Consider the following 18594-nt stretch of genomic DNA (forward strand, 5'->3'; position numbering starts at 1 on the left):
TGTAATGTTTATAATTTATTATACACTTATAATTATTTATACAGCCATCTTCTTCGAGCTGGAGATTAATTTCTTGTGAAATTTTAAACTAAATTCGTAATAAAATTAAAACAGAACTACTTTATAATAAGCTTGACTAACGCCCGCTACTTCGCATGCTTGGATTTCAAATTAGAAAAACCTATGAAAAATACCACTTTTAGATAGCGTATAAAGACCCGATTTTAAGTTAAAGCTTCTAAAACATAACTGTAAAAACTGCATTCAATTTCGTGCATTAATTTTTGCATTATGCCGAAACAAACATACAGGAAATCAGACAAATTTTCTAAAAAAAAACATATTATTTTGTTTTCTATTTTTTTTTTTTTATAATACTATAATATGATGGCAAACAAGCAAACATCTGATGTCTGATGGTAATCGGAATTATCGTAGCCTATTGACGCCTGTAACATCAAGGATATTACGTGCGCGTTAAGAAAACTTAATACGCCCTTTTTAAAGAACTCCATTTTGTAGTCCTTAGAGAAAGTCTCAGCAGCCCATAACCTGTTACAAATAGTAGGGTACAGTAACAAAACATACATGTGTTTGCGATATAAAATGACAAGTTTAGTGAAAAAACACAAGACACATTTTATGAAAATCTGACACAGAACAAACTTAAAAATAATATCTTTGTTCTAAAAAACCTAAGTGTCAACAGCCGGTATTAAAACTCCAACAGATTATTTCACAAAGTGAGTGTGCGTGGGAAGAAGCTCTTCTGAAACCGCACTGTGCATGACCATTCTGGTTCTAATATATGAGGATGAATTCCCTGTCGTTTGCTCTTATTAAGACCCCTTATATTATTTGATATTAAATGTCTCCCATGTACAGACAACGTCTAAATACAATTTTATTATATTAGTAATATTCTTGGTAGTCCATAATATAATAGTATCGCTAATCTATCAAATTTTAATTTAGAGATGTTATTATTAGAAAATCTATTTTAAATCGACCTTGTATTACTAGCTTAATAAATAAATTTGGCGAACTCCTCGTCGTGGGATAGACAATTTGTGTTTATTGTTTTTAAAAGATATAATAATATTATAACTTTATTATAAAATTAAAATTATATTTATTATAATATTAAATTAAAATTATTATAATTTAATGATATTTTTATAATATTTTTTTAGTATAATATTTTTTTATTACAATTACATACAGTGTAAAATTTAATTTATTTACACTTTTTGTCATTCTGTTTTAAACCATAAAACCATCATGCATTTATTGAAGAGTGTGAAACTGTACCAGTTATTATATTGCGACTAATTTACCGAAAATCTGTTACAATACTTTGTTACTGACAATTCATTTCCCTTAGTTATTTCGATTTCATCCGTATGTCCAGATTTTTGCCATGAAGTTTAAAATGGCTTGATGGATTCCTGCCTTTGAACTTCAGGTATTCAATATCTTTATTTCTTTATTAATATCATATATGTAAAAATTTAATTATTTTTTATTACGTTTTAGCACCTTCATGGCCCAACTAATCATCATTAAATTTGATATACATGTGGTCATGGGATGTCCTCTCTATTAATCTGTCCGATTGTGGAGTAAGGGCATACGGGTACGCAACCCCGGCCTCCATAGCTACTACAGTTACAAACCTCGTAATCGTAAATGTCCTCTCCGTAGCTGTAGTATCCCCCATTTTTCCTATAGTTCCTTTCCACTTATCACCTCCTTTCCTTATAACCTATTCCTCTCCCAATGTAACCTATTTCCTTTCCCTATCCGATGTTAAGAAGAGCAGTTCTTTTTCAAAATGATAAGAGAAATTAAAACGCAACTACCCCAGGAGGGTACCGGCACTGCCGGAGAATCCGTCCCTGAGTGCAACTCAGGCAGTCCCATCGTATCTGGGGGGGACAAATTTCTCATCGACGGCGATGCGTTATGCCACGGGTCACGTCATGTCTCCCCTGTTTCCCCAAATGGCAAAAAGAGGGCAAAGGAATGCCAAATTGCAACGATGAATGTTTGTGGAGGTATGGATAGTAAAATAGACGAAGTATGTGAGATGATGAGTGAAAGAAGAATTGATGTATTAGGAGTAAGTGAAACAAAAAAGAAAGGCTGCTCTATTACTACTTATGACCGATATACTGGGTACTGGTCCGGAGTTAATGACTCTGAAAGAAGCAGCCAAGGAGTGGGAGTTATTTTGTCAGAGAGAATGAATGCATCTGTTAAAGATTTTGAATTTGTAAGTCCTAGACTCCTCTGGATACGACTGAAAGTTGGTTTGACCCGTATTTTTCTCCTTTGCGCTTATGCCCCGGATATGTCCAAGCCACCAAAGGTCAGAGAGGATTTCTGGGATAGTATAAGAGAGATTATGACTAAATGTAAGGAGAATGAAAGAATTATTTTGATAGGTGATTTTAATGGCTGGGTGGGAATCCGTCGCGATGGATATGAAAGGAATTTAGGAATGTTTGGAGATAAAAGAGTGAATGAAAATGGTGAAAGTTTATTAGAAGTATGCCTGGAGAGAAATCTGGTGGTGACTAATACTTTGTTTAGTCACAAACTGATTCATATGTATACATGGCAAAGGCAAACTGAGAGAAGTATGATTGATTTTGTAATTGTGGATGAACGATTGAGAGCGAAAGTGAAGGATACAAGAGTCTATCGTGGTACGAATGTCGGAACTGATCACTTTTTGGTGATATCGAGAATAGGTGGCTTATTCAATAAATGGCGACATCGTCCACGTGCTCGTATGTCAGAAATAGAAAGAGTAAGAGTAGAGAGACTGACAGAAGAACAGGTTCGAAATCAGTATCAAGAAAGATTGAATGAAAGATTTAGAGAGCTACTGAAGAAAGATAACTATGAGATAGAAGAATTTTGGAAGGAATTTAAATGCGGAATCTTTGATATAGCTACTCAAGTTTGTGGTGTAAGTAAGAGGAAGAATGTTAAGATGAGAATGAATGTATGGTGGGATGGCGAAGTGAAAGAAATGGTGGCTCTAAAGAAAAAGGCATGGATGGATTTGTTAGCTACCAGAGCTAATAAGAGAATGCAAGGTAATGTAAGTGACATTGAAAAAATTGCAAAAGAGAAGTATGATGTAATGAAAAAGAAAGTTAAAGAATTAGTAAGCAAAAAGAAAGAGGAATGTAAGGATGAGTATGAAAGGAAATTCTCTAGAAATTTTCGAGCTAATCAAAAGCTTTTCTGGCATTTAGTTCGAACAGCTAGAGGTAAATGGGCGTGATAAGGGATATGGATGGTAATGTTATCACGGAACAAAAGGAAGTCTTAGATCATTGGAAGAGATATTTTGAAAGTTTATTTGAACGTGGAAGTGAAAGAAAGAATGTTGAAAATGAAATAATGGACGAAGAAGTTGACAGTGAAAGTGATATAAGTATGGATGAAGTAATGAATGCAATGAAGATTATGAAATTTGGTAAAGCAGCGGGATTCGATAGAATATCTGCCGAAATGCTTAAAGAAGGTGGAGAAATCATTGTAAACCTGCTGTGTCTGCTGTTCAATAAATGTTGGCGGTCCGGTTGTGTTCCAGGTGACTGGAGCAAAGCTGTTATTGTGCCACTATATAAAGGCAGCGGGTCACAGCAGGAGTGCAAAAATTTCCGCGGAATAAGCCTTCTTAGTGTTGTAGGCAAATTGTATGCTAGGATTTTGATTAAAAGAGTGATGAATGAGACGGAAAGTAAAATTTGGGATGTGCAAGCAGGGTTTCGAAAGGGTATGGGATGTACGGATCAAGTCTTTTCCTTAAGGTGCATAACAGAGAAAACCTTAGCTCAACATCAGAAGGTTTTCTGCGCCTTCATTGACCTTGAAAAGGCTTATGATAGAGTGGAGAGGAATGAACTGTGGTCAACACTGGCAATGTATGGGGTGAGCAGCCATTTGATACGGGCATTCAAATCTTTATATAAGGATTCAAATGCCTGTGTCAGAATAAATGGAGTCTATTCAGACTGGTTTGGCATTGAACGCGGTGTTAGACAGGGCTGTGTAGCGTCTCCTTGGCTGTTCAACCTATTTATGGACAGTTGCTTGACCGATTTGAAAGGATCTAATTGTGGATTCAGGATGAATGAGTCTCTGTTTAAGACTCTTTTATACGCCGACGACCAAGTACTTTTTGCATCGTCGGAGTATGAATTACAACAAATGGTGACTATAATGAATGAAGCGTATGCAAGAAAAGGTATGAAAATAAATGCGAAGAAGACGAAGGTCTTTGAGAGGAATGAAAGTTTAACAGCATGCCAGATTATGATAGGAGATGAAAAAGTGGAGCAAGTGAGTGAGTTTCTATATTTAGGTTCTTTGTTTACGAGGGATGGGAAGTGTGAAAGAGATATTGAGAGGAGAGTAAAAGCGGGAAACAGTGTTAACGGTGCACTGCTCTCGATTATGTCAAGTAAAAATGTATCGAGCAAAGCTCGCCTTGCTATAATTCAAGGAGTACTGACACCAACACTCATGTATGGAAGCGAATCGTGGGTATGGCAGAAGAAGCATGAAAGTAAGATAAATGCTGTACAGATGAGAGCTTTGAGAAGTATGTGTGGTATTACTTTAAAAGATAGAGTAAGAAACAGTGTGATTAGAGAGAAGTGTGGACTGAAAGACGATGTAGTGACCAAAATCGAAAAAGGAATGTTGCGTTGGTTTGGTCATTTGGAGAGGATGGATGAAAGAAGAATTACGAAAGAGATTTATCGAGCAAGAATGAATGGAGATGTCGGTAGGGGCCGCCCTAGACGGACGTATGTCGACCAAATAAGCGACGTGCTGAAGAAGGGCCAAATTAAAAGTACCCGTAACCGACGAGCGTGTATGACAAGATTGATGAATGTGGAAGAAGCGAAAGAGGTTTGTTTGAATCGAAGCATTTGGCGTTCCATTGTTTCTGCCTACCCTAATGGGAGACAGGCATGACAGATATGTATGTATGTATGTATTTTTTTAGTATAAAACACTGACTGGGAAAGAAGGCTGTATAGTATTAAGTCCGCTTTTGTACCAAACATTTCTTTGTAATGTGGTCAATAAAGAATAATAAATAAATATATAAGATTTTGGAGAATAACCGCAAAAGAACAAAATAAAACTGACATAGCCCAAAGGATAAGCAAGCTGATGTGGCAATGGGCTAGTCATATAGTTCGAAGAACCGACAACTGATGGGGAAGAAACATTCTTGAGTTGCAATCGCAGTATATGAAAGTATATATTTAAAAAAAAAGATAAAAAAATAAATTTGAACTCGATTTATGAATAACAGATTTCTAAGAAAACAAACATAAAAAAACTACTGAATTGAAAACCTCCTTTTTTGAAGTCAGTTGAAAAGCAAAAGTCGATTGCTTGGGTACCTCTGTTCCATTCGTATTTCAACCGTGAAGCAGTTGTGTTTACATGGCTGTGTTTCGGTTTGAAAGGTGGGATATGGCATGAATTTACTGGGTACAGAGGAATAACACCTGAGTCCTCAGGAATGGCAACGCATGGGGGGTATCATGGGCGAAACAGTATACTCTGTTATGTCCATGGTACTGCTCATGTCTATAAACAACGGTTACCACTTTCCATCAGGTGGGCCGTCAGCTTGTTTGTAGAAAAAAAAATATTTTCACACATCAACGTTTATTCAGCTTCGAATACGAAATTGGAAGTCATTGTTATAATACACTGTTCGATGTATTGAAATTTCCATTATTACATAATAATACAAGAAATGTTCGAACACCTGGTACGAAGCTAAATCATTAATATTTAGTTGATTTTCAATACGTGTTCGATGTATGTATTGAATGGTTGTATTCTTAAAACACGTTGATATTGACCTTGACCGTGAACCTATGTTGAATATAGTGATGTGCCGTGTCGGCCTTTTTTAATATTCGAATGTTTTAGTACTCATTAAAATAAGAATCGATTGCTTATTCGAGTCTGAGGGAGGAATTGTTAGTAATGGAGACTGAGAATCCTATTGCTAGCAATATACCCAACCAGGTCGACCTCGCGGTTTTCCCTGGAAACTATCATGGTTAATTCCTGATGAATTTATCATGATGGGCTAACTGGCCTGTTTTCATTCTCATCTATCACCCTTCACTGGTGCTCCGCCAGCGTATCCCGTTAGCGTAGGCGGGGTTACCATACCATTTTCACTCATCAAAAAAAAATTTGAGTCTGAAGATTTTATACAATATGTTAATTAAAATAACCTTTGTTTTTCTAGAATTTTTTTATATTACCAATAATTAAAAAAATAATTGCCTATGTCGGTACCAACAGCGCTACATAGTACAAAGTGTGTACATCAGAGCCGTAGCTAGACCCAAGTATAAAAGATAGGGCAAAAGACCAGAGGGAGACTTTGTACAAAAGTCGATTGCTTGGGTACCTCTGTCCCATTCGTGTTTCAACCGTGAAGCAGTTGTGTTTGCATGGCTGCGTTTCGGTTTGAAGGGTGGGATATGGCGTGAATTTACTGGGTACAGAGGAATAACACCTGAGTCCTCAGGAATGGCAACGCATGGGGGTATCATGGGCGAAACAGTATACTCTGTTATGTCCATGGTACTGCTCATGTCTATAGGCGACGGTTACCACTTTCCATCAGGTGGGCCGTCAGCTTGTTTGCCATTCTAAGTTCTATAAAAAAAAAAAAAAAAAAAAAAGAACTTTCTGGTAAGGCAAAAGCCATAATTAAGTGGTTATAAAAACTCGAGTTTATTTTTTTTAAATTTAAGCCCTTTATTTAGGGCATTGAGGCTTTTAAGGTAGGGCATTATTCCTCAATGCCCCTCCCCCCTCCTCCAGCTACGGCCATGATGTACGTATTATGTAGTGCCGTTGGTAAAGATACAATTTTTTTTTAGAACTTTACAATCTGCATATTAATCAGCTATTCAAATATATCATACGACTCGAATATTTTCAATTGATTTCTAAACCTAACTTTCAATAAAGATAATAAATCTTCTGTAATTTTTTTTGTAATTAAGGAAAAATTAATTAAGAAATAATAAACAAAATCATATAATAAATACTTATAATAAACTTGCAACTAAGTAGTAATACTCGTACTTACAATACTAGAACCCTATATTCTAATATCATGTATACGAATTCTGTATTTCATACATACATACATACATATCTGTCACGCCTGTCTCCCATTAGGGTAGGCAGAAACAATGGAACGCCAAATGCTTCGATTCACACAAACCTCTTTCGCTTCTTCCACATTCATTAATCTTTTCATACATGCTCGCCAGTTACGGGTACTTTTAATTTGGCCCTTCTTCAGCACGTCGCCTATTTGGTCGACATACGTCCGTCTAGGACGGCCCCTACCAACATCTCCATTCATTCTTGCTCCATAATTCTGTATTTCCATATCGGACATTCAAATTTTGTATATAAAATACAGTATCTGAGTATATCGAGTATATGATATGTTATTCGAGTCAGTACTCATGTCAGCTTGGTTAGGTACATCACTAGTCACTAGTTGAATATAATACCAACTAGTGGTTCCATTTGATTATACCAAATAACCCAACACAGATGATATGAAACATCGATAAATCTAAATATAAAAGAAGTCTGTTACTTTAATAGGCTTTTTTATATTTTGAACTAGTTTTAAATCCGCGACTTCGTACAGGTGGCTTCTGGAAATAGATATAAAACATACACAAATAAATTCTTGTCTCTCAGTGAGGCTAATGATCATACTTTACGCAGTGTCAATAACCTCCGACTCAAATTTCCCACTCATTCTTCTTCCTTTTATTCTAAATCTTTTACTGTTCAGGCAGTTCGTCTATGGAACTCACTACCTACCTCTATTCGGTGCACTCAAACTCTTACTAGCTTCAAAACCTCTGTTAAATCTTACTACCTCTCACTTTAATACTATTTTCCTGTGTTCTCTCTTCGTTTTCCTTCGTCTTTTTTTTTCTGTTGTATGTGTGCTGTTAAGTATGTGTATGTTATGTATATATTTGATTGTGTATATATTATATATGTATGTGTATGTATGTATATATGTTTGTAAATTGAAATTAAAATTGATAAACAACCTGAAACTTAATATCCGGGAAATAGCTGCTCTCCTATGGGGGAGCAATAAATTAAAAAAAATCCTAACTGTGGTTACCAACCAGACTGCCAAGAGTAACAACTATTGGCAAATCTCCCCCCCCCCCCTCCCATGGGAAAGCCGATGGTCAGCCATAGACAGTTAACAACTGATATGACAACATACAGCACATGACATCGGGGGAAAGGGATTGTTAGCAATGCAATTTGACAACCCCATTGCTAGCAACATGCCTTGTTAGGTCGACCTCCACGTGGTTCCCCCTGGAAACCATCGTGGTTAATTGTAGTTAAGTTTTTCAGGATAGGCTAACTGACCTGCTTTCATCCTCATCTGTCATTTCTCACTGATGCCCCGCCGGTGTATACCGTTAGCGCAGGGGGGGCTACCATTCCATTATCATCCATTAAAAAAAAATATATAGAACACTGATAAAAAAATGAGGCAGCTAATTGATGTAATTTAAGGTGTTCCTGACCTATTTCATCCTCACCTATCCTCCTTCACTGATGCCCCGCCGGTATATATATATATATATATATATACAAGTACAAGTAATGAATTTATTATTGAAATATTTTATTGAAGCGTAAATTGAAATCTTGATTTAAGAACCAGGAATATATTCACCTTTCCTGAATATTTAATTGTGAAAAATTATTATTAAAATACGACGGCACATCTCATCAATCTCAGTTAGAGCGTTTCCACGGTGTACGATACGATATTGAACTGTCTGTCGCCGATCCAACGTCGGGACAAGTTTTTATTTTTTATGATAGAATGGCAATCAAGCTGTTGGCTCCCTAATAGAAAGTGGTAACTGTCGCCTATAGATATGAACAGCACTATAGACATAACAGAATACACTGTTATACACATAGTGTTATGCTTTCATACCCTATGATTTTGCTACTATTTCCTACTCTTCACAAAAAAAACAGCCATGCAAGGACAGCTACTTCATCTCAAAGACACGGATTACAAAATTGCAAATTTCATTAATAACTAACCGACCCCGGAGTAAACTTCTGTTTGCGAAAAAAAAATTTAAAATGATAAAGAATTGATATTGTACAACGTGCAGTTTTTGGTTTAACGATGTAACTCGAATGAGAATCTCGTTCTTTTTGAAGTTGGTTAAAAATAATGCGGGACAATCCCTGTGGAACGTCGACTCCATAGATAAAAATTTACGCGAGTACGCACTCTTCTGAAGAAGATATCAAACTTGGTAGTATTTGTATCAATTATTTTTTTAATGGCTGATAATGAAATGATAACACCGCCTACGCTATTAGTATACGCTAGCGAGGCACTAATGAGACACAATAGGTGAGAATCAAGTCAAGTGAGTTAGCTCACCGTAATAAATTCATCAAGAATTATACATGATGGTTTCCAGGCGAAACCACGTAGAGATGAGGTCGACTTGATTGGATATAATGCTAGCAATGGGGCCCCTGTGTAGTTCCGACATAGAATAGGATACCCCTTCCTTTCCCGTAGGTCTCATAAGAAGCGACTAAGAGAAGGCGAGGGATGGGCAGTAACGTCCCTTTCCAAATATCTCCAAAGCCTAACTGCAGTTGCCAATCCGCCTGCCAAGCGTGGCAACTACTGGCAACCCTGAGGGAAGGCTTATGTTCAGCAGTGGACAGTTAAAAGCTAATATGATAATGAATGGGGCTCTTAAACCCCATTACTAACCCTCTCATCCTGTATCAAATAATAGCATTTGTTATTGGTATTGTTTTATTTGTATTGGATAGAATGGAAACGCACTTACTCTATCACGGCATTACATCGCGCACCTGGACAGATACACGGAAATGTTTGCCTCACAAGAATTACAATATAATAAATCTCCACGCCACCGCAATTTGTAAAAAGCAATCGTAATTTATATCGGACGGTCACTAATTGAAACAGTCATAACACAATTTAATTGTGTTCTCGATCAATGAAGTTCAGTAACTACAGGCTCTTGGATGGGTGACCGTTGAAATGGAAAGTATCGTTATTAGAAATAATATTTTTTTTTAAACAGAAGAAAGATATTTTAAATACACTATCGGGATAAGAACACGATTTCTGATAAATAGTACCTACCTTGCTTTTTATTAAGGTATGTATGTACTATTTTCCTGAAACCGCGTCACGTTAAGTCCCGATAGTGTGTTTAAAATATGTGTCAACGACGTGAAAGATAAAATTAGTTACATATAATCAGCAAAAAAGTTAAAGGTAATACAAGATCGTCCATGTACAATGTCGACCCCGTAGATTAAAAATAGACATAAGTACATACTCCTCTAAAAAAGATACCATATCCGACAATATCTGTATTTTTTTATTATTTAATGGATGATAATTAAGAAAATCAGCGGGAAACTACGATAGTGTCCTGGTAAGTGTATGGACCTGGCAGTATATGTTGCTACGAGTGAGACTTACTAATAATTCATTTCCCCTCAGTTTCACTATTAGAATACAATTCGCATTTCTTGAAAAAGGATCGTTAGTAATGGAGTCTAGCAGCCCCATTGCCAGCAATATGCCCTATCGGGAGGAAAGGGATTGTTAGTAATGGAGACTGAGAATCCCATTGCTAGCAATATACCCAACCAGGTCGATCTCCTCGCGGTTCTCCCTGGAAACTATCATGGTTAATTCCTGATGAATTCATCATGATGGGCTAACTGGCCTGTTTTCATTCTCATCTATCACCCTTCACTGGTGCTCCGCTAGCGTATCCTGTTAGCGCAGGCCGGCAGGTTACCATACCATTTACACCCATAAAAAAAATACCCTATCAGGTCGTTCTCCAAATCGTTCTAACTGGAAACCGTTCTGATAAGTTGTTGTCAAATTCGTCAGGATGAGCTGTTTCACTCTCCCCTATCATTCCTCACTGACCCCATCAGCGAATATGATAGCGCAGATGGAGTTACCATTTCATCTACACTATTTAAAAAAAAAAGTCGTAGTTCACATGAATAGTTGTTTATTTAAGCGCCTGCAGAACAAAACTGTTAGTTGCAGCACATATAATATAATACTTATATACTTGGGTACCTCTATCCCATTCGTGTTTCAACCGTAAAGCAGTTGTGTTTGCATGGCTGTGTTTCGGTTTGAAGGGTGGGATATGGCGTGAATTTACAGGGTACAGAGGAATAACACCTGAGTTCTCAGGAATGGCAACGCATGGGGGGTATCATGAGCGAAACAGTATACTCTTGTGTCCATAGTACTGCTCATGACTATAGGCGACTGTTACCACTTTCAATCAGGTGGGCCGTCAGCTTGTTTGCCATTCTAAGTTGTATAAAATAAAATGCTATGGTTGCAGTAAATGTCACAATGTATTAATCCTTATTCAATGAAGTAAATACATGCTCCCCCATCATCTCGCAGTACTATTATAACTTTTTGTTTACAGTCCTAGAGCGAACGCAAGCACGAGCAATGTGTCGTTGACCTTCTATAGAAAAAACCTTGGAAGGGAGAAATATGCATTATCGCCGAGATATACTTCATATGTTGGATAAATTCTTTGTCGTTCAATAATATATTTTGTATGCTTTTAATATAACAGACAAGTTGAAATGTATTAGGTATTAGGTATCGCAAATAACCATTTTAACCCTTCACAATTCATCTGTACTTCTATACTAATATTGTTAACAGGAAAGATTTGTTTGTTTGCTCATTTGTACTGGATTAACTCATAAACTATTCGACTGATTTTAAAAATCCTTTCACCTACAGAAAGCCACATTATCAGCAAATGAAATAGGCTATATATTTTAGTATAAAATTTTATCTACTCGTTCGAAGTCGCCCCGGATCTGTAGTTCAAAATAACTATAATTGTTAATATGTTTCTTTTTTTACTGTGAAAATTTCTGCATAATAAATACACGTATCTTTTAGATTTTCAGTCGGTTTTTTTTTATTAGAGAAACAAACAAGTTACTATAAAGAGTATTATTTGAAATTCAAAAACTTCACAACCGATTTTAAAAATTCTTTCACCTATAGATAGCTACATTACCAGCGAGTAACTTAGGCTATACATTTATTTGCGAAAATTCTATATATCCGTGTGAAGACTCCTCTTAGACTGGCACTCCACTTAGACCTCGGCTACCTTGAACCCTTGACACTTTGAAACTTAATGCCCCTCAATGCTCCCTTGGTGTTCGGATTCGCCTTTGAACCTCAGCTCTCCCTTTGAACCTTGACTCCTCCTGCACACTTTAGTGCCCCTGAACACCACCCAGTCGTGTAAGAGGAAAAGGATTATTAGTATACAATTGCCAGCAATAGAGCTGTAAGACCCCATGTCTTACAGTTCCATTACTAGCAATATACCTTGGAAAGTCGACATTCATGCGATTACACCTAGAAAACATCGCGGTTAACTCTTGTGCTAAAAGACTTGCTGCCCTCCTTACCCATCATCCGTCATTGGTGCCCCGCCAGTATATACCAATAGCGCAGGCGAAATTCCCAATAATCCACCCAACCCCTCCGCCCCTAGGAGCAATAAAGCGCACGCATTACGTAGATTCCTTCATCTAGATCCATTCTTGAGGACTCAGGTGTTATGCCTCTGTACCCTGTAAATTCACTGCCATAACCCACCTTTCAAACCGAAACACAGTCATGCAAACACAACTGCTTCATGGTAAAAACACGAATGGGACAGAGGTGCCCAAGCAAACGACTTTTATACAAAGTCTTCCTCTGGTAATATAATATTCACAGAATAAGGAGACTTTTCAGAATGAGCTTTAATGCGCCGTATATTGATTATAATATATAAGTATAAAATATATAATAACAATATTTTATTGAAATAAAAATAATAGATTATTTACAAGGAAAATGAAATAGGTTATTATTATTATTATTAAGACAGACCTTGTAATTATCGTGCGATCTTATAAAATACAAAAATAAATAGCCATGTAATGCACTTAGCGCGTTTAAGTTTTCCCCTGTGAAAACAAGTTGTCTCTTGTTTATTTTTGGTACAATCAGCTATTAATTTAATCCCTTATATAAAAATAATTGGGATTGAATGATGCGTGGGTGACAGCGGCGCTTGTTACATAAAATCTGTTATATAATATCGCTTGTGATTTTTTTTTTTAATACGTGAGAATGGATTTCGACTGACTTATTCGTGTTTCTAGCATAAAGCAGTTGTGTTTGCATGGCTGTGTTTCGGTTTGAAGGGACATGGCAGTGCATTTACAGGGTACAGAGAAATAACACCTGAATGCTCAGGAATGGCAACGCATGGTGGTATCATGGGCGAAACAGTATACTCTGTTATGTCCATGGTACTGCTCAGGTCTATGGGCGACGATTACCACTTTCCATTAGGTGGTCCGTCAGCTCGTTTGTCATTCTAAGTTGCAATAAAAAATAAAGAATTTTTTCTTTAATATTTAGATACCTAATTCAAGTCCACTACTGGACATATCTGGCTCCCTGTAAAAGCTTAATATTGCAAAGTTGAGCTCCGTTACTAACAATATATTAGGTCGACCCCATACGGTTTCCTTTGGGAACCGTCGTGCCCAAATGAATTCATCACGATGGGTTCACTACTCTTGAAACGGCATTCAACCTCACCTATCATTTCTCACTGGCTCCCTAAGGCCATTATTCCATTCTCATCCATTTAAAAAATAACTGCAAAGTATACAAGAAACATATAGGGTTTTTTTTTTCATCCAGAATATAAGTAAACTTCCATACAGATGAATTTTGTACAAAATCTCCATCAAAGAATGCAGTCTGCCCAAAGAAATTTGTCAAATTGAATTGCTCTATGATTCCAGCTGAAAATGATGAGCTGAAAATGCCTCCTTCCTTTCCCATGAATGTCGTAAGAGACGACTAAAAAATATCACTGGTCTAGGGATGGACAGCAGTGTAACAAGATTGGCAGGTGGGTTGGCAATCACAGATGCCATCCCACCTGCCAATCGAGCAACTACTAGCAAAGCTAAATCGTATGGGAGTCAGTTAACGGCTGACATGATGATGATGAATGAAATTTGTATGAGACAATTAAACAACAAAAAAAAAAACAGAAACCTTTAAATTCTACTAACATTATAATTATAATACAGTAATTTTTTTAAGACATTTATATGTTTTTTTGGTACATAGATGGACCATATACTGAATTAATTATATAGACTATTATCATAATACACACAGGCCAAGCCGTGGGAAACAGCTAGTTGCAGATATTATACGAGTATGAAATTAAGCCACCTTGACGTGTAACATCTCTGTTGGCAACTTTGAGAACTGAGATAAGCCAACATTTGGCACATGAATACTAAAATCCACTGCAACGCAATTACTTTTCTTGTCAGTATTTGCAACGGTGCATGGTGGCCACAAATTACTTCCACGTGCAATGGACTTATAATTAACAATAATTTACAGTAATAATACTAACATTACATTAGATATCTATGGCAATAAGTATCTATGGCACACCAATTGCCCGGCCTTCTAGGTCGAATATCCTGTGTATATAATTATATATTTTATATATTATGTGTTTTTTTATACAACTTAGAATGGCAAACAAGCTGACGGCCCACCTGATGGAAAGTGGTAACCGTCGCCTATAGACATGAGCAGTACCATGGACATAACAGAGTATACTGTTTTGCCCATAATACCCCCCATGCGTTGCCATTCCTGAGGACTCAAGTGTTATTCCTCTGTACCCAGTAAATTCACGCCACATCCCACCTCTTCAAACCGAAACACAGCCATGCAAACACAACTGCTTCACGGTAGATACACGAATGGAACAGAGGTACCCAAGCAATCGACTTTTGTACAGTCTCCCTCTGGTACTAAATTCTCTGCTATTAAATGTGTATGTTTATATTAGTTAAATCATATGTTTATATTATATGAATATATCCGTATTGGTTTCATTTTCCTCTATTCAATAATGCATCGCCCACTTATTTCTCTGTTTGCCCAACGGTTGACTGATAGAGAACACCATCTGGTGTTAAGTCCGCCAAATGTACATAGAATTTTACTGTGCATTAAAGTTTAAATAAATAAATATATTATTTAATTAATTTATTAAAACTGAGTTATCTATAATCATTTCTTACTATCTTGTCTTAAGAAAGGTCCTTGAGTGACGACGGTGTACGGGCAAATGCAGTGTAGGACGACCCTCCACTAAATGGAGTGACGCAGTCAAATGCATTGCTGGAAGTCAGCGGATGCAGGTGGCTTAAGACCATTCCTTATGACAGTCTATGGGGGAGGCCTATGTCCAGCAGTGGACAGATAAAGGCTGATATGATGAAGATAATGATTTCTTGCTGTCTTATCTTACTAATATAATAAAATTGTAACTCGATGACATCTGTATAAAAATTGATATTATAAAACCAATAAAAGCCGACAGGAAGAAGCTAAAACAATCATTTGTAGAAATTTTGTCTAATTGTCCGTCTGTTTTTTTTGTTTTGACATCACGCAGAATTTCGCCACCAAATTGGATGTATTTTTCACAGTTATATTTCTGAATGTTTATCTTAAAAACTAGTGTATATTGTATGTGTATATGTATATCTTGATGCAACATCTAGAAATAGTCTATTAACCGATTTCCTTACTTCTAAAATCTAGTCTATAATGAAGAGAAAAATTAGATTTTTCTGTTTGTTCATTTGTAATGAATAAACTCAAAAACTACTCGACTGATTTTAAAAATTCTTTCAGCTATAGAAAGCTACATTATCATCGAGTAACATAGGCTATATATTATTTTCAAAAAAATTAGAGATCCCTATGAAAATTACAATTACTTAACTAACTACATATAATTAATACTATACATTTAATACTACTTAAAATATACAAAAAAAACCAGAAATATCACTCGAGTATATGAAATGTATTCATTTCATACACTCGAGTACAACATTTTCTTGTCTTTGTTATTACAAAGACAAGAAAATATTGTACGAGGATCAAACCTGTAACCACGAAACGTGAAGCAGTGGACTCGATTCTGAGAGGCGAATGAAAAGAAAAATCTGGACAGAAAAAGTAATGAACAACGAAGTCTTGAAAAGGATGAATGAGAAAAGAAGAATAATAAAAAGAATAGAGAATAGAAGAAGCAAAATGCTGGGCCACCTTACACGACATGACGATTTTTTAAAGAGCATAATAGAAGAAAAATTAGAGGGCAAAAAAAGAAGGGGAAGGCCGAGGAACTACATGGAACAGATAAAGGAATCACTAGGTGTCATGTCGTATAGGGAGATCAAAGATATGGTCTGGAAAAGAGCTGACTGAAAGAAAATGCATGAATTATTTACACCGACAAGAGGAAACTCTTAAATGAAAAGAAGACATACCCTAAAATACCACATATTCATGTCAAATGATAAATTTACACTTGCTCGAAGAAAATGTGCTATAAATTTGTCCCGACCGATGAAGGAAATCAAACACTATAGAAATACTTGTACATCGTTCAAGAAACGGGGTCAATCGGAACGCTTTTCTAGGTTTATATCTATTGAAAAATGTTCAATATCTACGTATAGTACTCTCCCATTTTTTTTGTGTTTTTCTTGTCAGTTTTTTTTTTTTGTCACTTACTCTCAGATTTATAGTTAACTATTTGACCCAGCGTACTTCGTACCGCCTATATCAGTCTAAAATATTTTGATTTGTATTTTTTTGTGTGAATCTTTCCGATATTTTAATAGTTATTCTACTACTCAAAGGAGAGAGGAATCAAACAAATCATAGATCATCCAAATCTGTGTAACCGTTCTGGAATTATAAATGATGTAACTAATCCAACTTTGTTTTATTTATATAAAAGATTAGCAGGAATTAACAGTGCAAATTTAATAACTCCAGTATCTAGAATATTTTGACATAATGCATAAAAAAATAATTATATATAGAAATAATAATAACAAATGCTTGTTTGCTACCTCAGTGGTATAAAAAAATATAACAAAATATTTAGATGTCAAATAAGTACAAGAAAATTAATGGATTAAAAAAGAATATTAATCAAAGCTTTAACATTAAATTAATTGTTTACAAAAATCAACAAATATTTAGACTCCATAATTTTTATGAAATAATAATATATAAATAAAATTAAAAATCATAAAAAAAATCAGGTATGTAATTCTGTCGCGTCGTGAATCTAATTATGTGTACAAAACGCCAAACTTGCTTAATTATACAATACTATCATACCTACTTGTACAACACAGTCCAGTACCCTAAGGTTGCCTTGAAAACATTGCTTACAGCAATAAGACCTTAAATACCTTAATAAGTCTTACTGTACTTACTCAACTGTATCGTTACATTTTAATCGTCTGGCTTATTTCCTATAATGTATAACGCAAATAAAGTATACTCATTCATTCATTCATTCATTCAACGTGAAAGTATAAATTTAAAACGACAAATACATCAGACGACCCTATCAACTTCAGTCGTGAGGATACGTGTCTGACGCATAGAATAATTTATACCACACTAACTACTATATGATAACATATATGTATAAGATATAATGTGGTATAGTAAGACCACATTATCTTAAGTCCAATTACGTATACGAGTATGAAATTACTCTGAGGCGTACTAAAATAGCTGCAAATGTCAACATTGACCGATCTACGTACCTACAAGAGGAATGACCGAGTAACTGCATGGGTGGGACGGTGGAAAATTCGATATCTGCCGATGGAAAACTAGTGTCCGTAGTAATCAATCAATTATAGTGTATATTATATATACAATACGTATATATTACTTCATTCATCTAGATAGGGCGACATGGTGTCAAAGACTTACTCAAGTCCGCGTCGTCCTAGTCACTTTGAACAAAAACGTTTGTATGAAATCTGTGCATGCAACCAATTTAACGAATTTAAAAATACTCTACAAAGAAACTTAGGTCTTGTGATACCTATATTCATCAATATTTTGTAGAAATGCTCGTACATAGTGTAAATAGTTGTACAACATTATACATATTCTTTTAATTTATTCTAGTGTGTAAAATACATAATTTAGTAATTTATTTTACTACTTATTTGTTCTTGATACCACTAAGTACTTGCATGAAAAAATTTTTCAATTTATCAATATAAGGGCAGTACCGACTCTTAAATAACATAGTGATTACGCCCACTTTTTTTAATATTCTAAATGCGCCAATTTTCAGTGTTGCAAGTAATTCCATTCAAAATTCCCCGTTCGGATGGGTTTTTACAAAATACAAGTAGAACTGTTTAGGCAAAGCATTTTGTAGTGAGACTCTTCATCTATGTAGACGTAATTAATCTATAAGA

General features: G+C 35.7%; 1 protein-coding gene across 1 annotated transcript; it reads left to right on the top strand.

Moving 5' to 3' along the window:
• Positions 1-1834: 1834 nt before the first annotated feature.
• On the top strand, positions 1835-17937 carry LOC128200929 (craniofacial development protein 2-like). The gene is made up of 2 exons (XM_052895907.1): positions 1835-2981; positions 17822-17937. The coding sequence occupies exons 1-2, from the start codon at positions 1835-1837 to the stop codon at positions 17935-17937; spliced, it is 1263 nt and encodes a 420-aa protein (XP_052751867.1).
• The last annotated feature ends 657 nt before the right edge of the window (positions 17938-18594 follow it).

The sequence above is a fragment of the Galleria mellonella genome, unplaced genomic scaffold (assembly GCF_026898425.1).
Source record: "Galleria mellonella isolate WM207_F2 unplaced genomic scaffold, CSIRO_AGI_GalMel_v1 utg312, whole genome shotgun sequence".
Taxonomy (NCBI): Eukaryota; Metazoa; Arthropoda; class Insecta; order Lepidoptera; family Pyralidae; genus Galleria; species Galleria mellonella.

Excerpts from the sequence above, each read along its gene's own strand:
- LOC128200929 (XM_052895907.1), top strand. The coding sequence starts at position 1,835 with ATGATAAGAGAAATTAAAACGCAACTACCCCAGGAGGGTACCGGCACT. Across the intron at positions 2,982-17,821 it reads TACTCAAGTTTGTGGTGTAA|TAAGACCACATTATCTTAAG; the intron begins GTAAGAGGAAGA and ends AATGTGGTATAG.